This window comes from Myotis daubentonii, chromosome 10 (assembly GCF_963259705.1).
Source record: "Myotis daubentonii chromosome 10, mMyoDau2.1, whole genome shotgun sequence".
NCBI classification, from domain to species: domain Eukaryota; kingdom Metazoa; phylum Chordata; class Mammalia; order Chiroptera; family Vespertilionidae; genus Myotis; species Myotis daubentonii.
In genome coordinates this window covers 46573068-46579124 of record NC_081849.1, presented here as the reverse complement: position 1 = coordinate 46579124, position 6057 = coordinate 46573068, and the positions used below count along the sequence as shown (strand labels likewise).

At 50.7% G+C, this 6057-nt stretch overlaps 1 protein-coding gene across 1 annotated transcript; it reads right to left on the bottom strand.

Annotated features, from left to right (window-relative positions):
- Positions 1-1000: 1000 nt before the first annotated feature.
- Positions 1001-5821, bottom strand: FZD1 (frizzled class receptor 1). Its single transcript, XM_059712256.1, has one exon. The coding sequence runs from the start codon at positions 5245-5247 to the stop codon at positions 3313-3315; it is 1935 nt and encodes a 644-aa protein (XP_059568239.1). The 5' UTR covers positions 5248-5821; the 3' UTR covers positions 1001-3312.
- Positions 5822-6057: the final 236 nt, after the last annotated feature.

Genomic DNA, 6057 nt, shown 5'->3' with positions numbered 1-6057 from the left:
AAATAGGGTTTATCATGGAAACAGCAAGTTAATGGTACCAAATTCCCAGTAGCTTTACAATTTTGGAGGCAAGTCTTATTTTGCCACCTGTATTGGAAGAAACAAAATAATATACTGGTTTTCTATATTCTACATAATTTAGAATAAGTTATTTTCTAAACACAAAGCTTGGTGCCATCTTAAAAATGTCTTTAAAAGCTATTTAAATCCAGCATTGTAAAACCTTTCTGCATCGAATTTGTAGTTACATTATTTTAAGGACACCCACAATATGAATGCTTTATATTTATTCCTTGGATAGAGAAAAATAATCTTACTCTTTTTTCCCCAGAAATTATCTGATTGAATTATCTTGTGAAGAGACATATTTTGATTTGGTATAAGAATTGCTATTTTTTGTGTTTATACAATAAAACCTTTTCAGATTTTACTATATTAATGTAACAAAGAAAAAAGAACATAAAATATCATCTTGGAACTTAAAACAGAATGCTATATTTTCAATTAGATTGAACTTTTTCATTTACCTTGAAATAATGATGACATAAGACAATAGCCTTATAACCATGACAGTAACTCTATTGTATCAGTGATCTTCATTTTATCCCCTTGTCATTTTATCACACCACTTGTTTTCATGGAAAATTTAATAAAGATATTTTTAATCTGTAAAGGAATAAGAGACTGGTATTTCAAAGGTATTTAAGGTTTCCCATCTGGCATTTTCTTTCTCATAACCTTATTTCCACATTGTAAAATGTGTAAGTAAACTTTGCATCTCTATTTTATACAGATATATATATGTGTGTGTGTGTGTGTATGTATAGATATGTACATATATATATTCTACATATATGCATGTATATAAATTCTAAGACTATGCCAACTAGATAATGCCTCTGAAGAAGGTTCCTTAAACAATATAAAAATGGAGTCTTCAGAAGCAAACAACAAAACAACCTTATACAACTAACTGCTGTTTAAAATGCTAATAAACACGGTCAGTTAACCATTTATTGAATACCTATTTATGGTTTTGGAATATACAAGATTATGGAAAATATAAGACAATACCTCATAAAAACTGTGAAAAAGGTGATGGCTGATGATTTAAAAATAAACCTCCATATTATAAAAAATCATGTAAACTTACCCCTTGAAACAAAAAAAGGTTTAATATTAAAATTAGAGTTCTCTTTTTAATAATTTTCTTTGAGTAAAGAAATAATGTTCAAACTTCTCTTTTATATTGTTACTGTCCTGCAAGCAGATCTTTTCTAGGGACTTCACAATGTCAATCACAATGCAAGTATGATAAGTCTTTGGAAGGATGGGTATGAAGGTTTAAAGATGGGCTTTTTCATTGAATTCCTGAATTTATATACTGTGGGACTGGCCATGAGACACTATAAAATGTAAAGATAGTTTGTAGTTTAGACAGTTTCAACGCTATTATTTTCAGGCAAAAAAACCATATAATTTTGTACAAAACTTTGATTTTTTTATTTGCGAAATTAAAAATATGGTATAATATATATATATATATATAAACTTCTATTCCTCTATAAATATAGATGATTTTGTGATAGTGAACAGAATAAATGCATACCAAATTCAAAGACCATTGTCATTTTAGGGTATGACAGACATAAATTTAGGTCCTAAGTACCGGCATTTTAATAAACTCTTAAAGTTTACAATACAATCAGGAGGATTGCTTGTCTCACCTTTTCCACAGAGAACTAAAGTGAATATTTTAAATGGCTTTGAAAGATTTACATTTGATACATTTCTGTAAATCCAAAAAGGAGCATACAGGATTTAATGCAGCAGACCTGCACAGTTTCCCTTTTAGCATGCATGCCCATATTTTGTTAATTTCAGGAGCTAATCCCATCAATTATTCCACCTCCTTTACCTCTGGGACTCTTACCAGGTTGTTATTAATGATGTGGATTGTTCCTCCCTCAGAATGTGTTGCTGAATAAGAACCATAATATGTCCAAAGTACAACTTTTACATTTTAAAGTTTCTGATATATGTCTAATTATTATTTGATTAAAAAAATCAGAAAGTAGCACTTCATTTTGAGGAAGTCCATTACACTGAAATCTCCTTCAAATTTTCATATTCAGTTTATGTCCTGCAGTCCTGTTAAGGAAAGCAAAGATCAATTCCTCGACAAAGCTTTCCAGGTGACCTCAACATTTCCATTTCACAGAATGCTAAAATCTAAACCGGGACTGTCTCAGTCCTACAGGCAGGTTGCCAGGCATCAGTATACAATTAGAATGAACATTTTATAACCCCCATCTTCAGTCCCTCCCAACCCACGCAGAGCCTCATGCCTCTTCCCAAATCTCAGTAACCACATCTTTCCATGACGCTGGCCAAACTCATACCAGGTTTTAGACACTAGAGAATGAAATGAGCTCATCCACCAAAAATTAGACTTTAAAAAGTTTGGCATTGGTTATCCCACTCACCCTCTAACCGACTTAGGTGGAAGGAGGGAGTGTCTGGGCGTTGGAGGCCGGTGCAGAGGAAGTCTGGGACTGAGGCAACCACAGACGTGGGCCTCCTTGAAACTAGGGGGAAGGTTCTTAACAGTGAAAAATTCAGCTTCCGGGAGTCAAAGGGGCAGACCTTGGAAATCTGGCCCCGACAAGGGAAGACTTGAAAGCTTTAAGAAGTTCAGTACCTTAAGATCTCCAAACTCAAGCAAGGAGAGGAAGGGAGGGAGCAGAACAAGGGGGTGGAAAGTGACCCGGACCTGCAGCCCAAGATGCACCCCACCCACCCGGCAGCAGGGCGGCAGGAGGGGCGCGCGCGCGAACCCGCGGGAGCACCCTACGGGTGCACTGTTTTTATCTCTGTAGTACTCCGAAAGGGGCAAGAAGGAAAAGCTTCAATGGTTAAACCGCCCTAAGTAATTCAAATTGAAACAAACAAAGAAAAAAAAAAGGAAAGAAAAGGAAAAGAAATCGCGTGATCAGTCGTCACTTAAATACAAATATACTTACAAAAATCTTACACAGGCTATTTACAATCATAAAAGCGTACAGTCCAGGTACCAGGGAGAGAGGTCGGTCCATCCCCCCTCAGGCAGTTGGGCCCTGGAGTCCCTTTGCCCCCAGGGACGGAAGCTTTTGCAGGAGCTATGGTGTTAAAAAGAAGCCTGCGAAAGCGTCTAGTCAAGTGAGGAAGCATAGAGCAGCCAGGGTTGGCCAGGATTCCATGGGGAAAGGTTTTTGGAAAGGTGGCTGGGCCCGGGGCCGAGGGCTGGGAACCGGCTGAGCGAGCCCCCAGGTCTCAGACGGTGGTCTCCCCCTGTTTGCTGTTGGTGAGTCTCGTGTAAAACTTCCTCCAGGAGTTAAGGGTCTTGCCAGACCAGATCCAGAAACCTGACGTGATGCCCACGATCAGCGTCATAAGATACTTGATCATGAAGACTGTGAAGTCGGGGCTCATGGGCGGGTGCGGCGGGGGTCCTCCGCCGGCCTGGAGGTGGGGGCAGGGGATGGCGTAGCTCTTGCAGCTCTGGGCCACCCAGCTGCGCTCCCACTGGTCCCGGAAGGCCTGCTCGTAGAAGTAGCAGGCGATGACGATGGTGGCCGGCACCGTGTAAAGCACGCTGAAGACGCCGATGCGCACCATGAGCTTCTCCAGTTTCTCGGTCTTGGTGCCATCGTGCTTCATGATGGTGCGAATGCGGAAGAGCGACACGAAGCCGGCCAGCAGAAAGGACGTGCCGATGAACAGGTACACGAAGAGAGGCGCCAGCACGAAGCCCCGCAGCGCGTCCACATTGTTGAGCCCCACGAAGCACACCCCGCTCAGCACGTCGCCATCCACCTGGCCCAGCGCCAGGATGGTGATGGTCTTGATGGCCGGCACGGCCCAGGCGGCCAGGTGAAAATATTGCGAGTTGGCCTCGATGGCTTCGTGGCCCCACTTCATGCCGGCCGCCAGGAACCAGGTGAGCGACAGGATCACCCACCAGATGGAGCTGGCCATGCTGAAGAAGTAGAGCATCATGAAGAGGATGGTGCAGCCCTCTTTCTTGGTGCCCTGCGCCACGGTGCGCGCCCCGTCCTCGGAGAACTTCTCGTTACACACCACCCGGTCCTCCAGCAGGAAGCCGGCGATGTAGGCCACGGCCACGGCCGTGTAGCAGCCCGACAGGAAGATGATGGGCCGCTCGGGGTAGCTGAAGCGCCTCATGTCCACCAGGTACGTGAGCACCGTGAAGAGCGTGGAGGCGCAGCACAGCACCGACCAGATGCCGATCCAGGTGCGCGAGAAGCGCAGCTCCTCGGGCCCGAAGTACATGAGCCCGTACACCTTGGTCGGCTCGCAGGGCGCGCCGCAGTCCTTCTCCCCCAGGAAGTGGTAGTTGAGGTAGGAAGGCACCTTGAGGGCGCGCGGGCAGGAGAACTTGCCGCGCTCCGACGCGCCGGCGCCCCCCGGGTAGCCGCCGCCGCGGTGCCCCCCACCGCCGTGCTGGGGGTTGCTGGTCCAGAACTCGGGCAGCAGCGAGGGCGTCGGCGTGCCCTTGTCGGAGGTGTTCTGGCCCACGCACAGCTCGCCCGCGCCGTGCACCGGGAACTTCTCGCACTTGAGCGTGTCCGGCCACTGGAAGCCGAACTTGTTCATGAGCGCCTCGCAGCCCTGGCGCGCGCGCTCGCAGAGGGAGCGGCAGGGCGGCAGCGCCTGCTCCAGCACCGTGCACACCGGCGCGTACATGGAGCACAAGAAGAACTTGAGCTCGGCCGAGCACTGCACCTTCACCAGCGGGTAGAACTGGTGCACCTCGAGGCCCGCGTCCTCCTGGTTCGTGTGGCCCAGCAGGTTGGGCATAATGGTCTGGTTGTACGCGATGTCCGTGCACAGCGGGATGGAGATGGGCTGGCAGTAGCCGTGGTCCGGGATGGAGATGCCCCGCTCGCCGTTGTATTGCTGCCCGCTCTGTTGCTGCTGAGGCGGCGGCGGCGGGGGCTGCTGACCTGGCCCGGGCCCCTGGCCCGCCGCCTGCGCCCGGACCCCAAGCAGCAGCGGAGCTTCCAGCAGCCAAAGCAGCAGCAGTAGCCAGCGCGCCAAGCGCCCGGAGCCAGCTGGGGGGCGGCGGCGGTGGCCAGAGTCCCAGCTCCCCTCTGCCACCGGCCCCGCCGGGAGCGCCCCGGCACAAAGTTCCCAGCTCCCGCCGCCGGCGGCCCGGGACTTCTTAGGCGCCTCCTCCTCAGCCATACTTTTTCAGCTCCTTTCTTGGCGCCGCTCGGCTGGGGTGGGTGGTGGCGCGGCGGGCGGCGGCTCCCCCTGCGGCCGGGGAGATCTCCTCCGCGCCGGTGCCCTCCGTCGAGCCCGAGCCGCGCTCGGCCCGCTCCCCCGTCTCCCGCTCTGCGCCCCGCAGCCGCCGCCGCCGCGGAAACTTGCGATTCATGAAGCGCGGGCGGCGGGGAGAGCCCGGGTGGCTCGGGCGCGCCGGGGTCGCGTCCCGCCTTCCTGGCCCTCGGCTGGCTGGCTCCCGGCTGGCGGCGCCGCGCTAGTGGCCGCGGCCGGGTAGAGCGCGCAACTCTCGGCAGCCCAGCGGCCTCGGCTCCCCCCAGCGCCTCCGCCTCCTTCTCCGCCGCCGCCGCCTGACCATTTGTGTCAATCCCTCAACTCGCTAGCTCTCCTCTCCCTCGCGCGCCCTCGGACCGGTTTCCAGGCGCCCCGCAGTCTGTCTTTCACCAGGAGGGAGGAGCCTTGAAACCGACACGGACCTGGAGGCTCAGGGACCGTCGCCCAATCGCGGCTCCGGCTTCCCGGCGCAAAGGGCGCCCGCCGCCTTCTTCCCCCAGTGAAAGTCGGCGGCGCGCGGGAGGAGGGGGAGGCGGGAGGCGGGAGGCGGGAGGCGGAGGAAGTAGTAGTGGCAGAGGCACCGCTCAGGCACAAAGAGTGGGTTTGCTGTGAAGCGGGACAGGCTCGGTTGCTTTTACTTTTAAGGAAGAAAGGGAGAGGACAAGTAGGAGAATGGTCCCATATGCTGCTGGAGATAATGAATAGGAGTTGGCGGAC

What these genes read in the sequence shown, in the direction of transcription:
- FZD1 (XM_059712256.1), bottom strand. Translation starts at nt 5,247, where the DNA reads ATGGCTGAGGAGGAGGCGCCTAAGAAGTCCCGGGCCGCCGGCGGCGGG.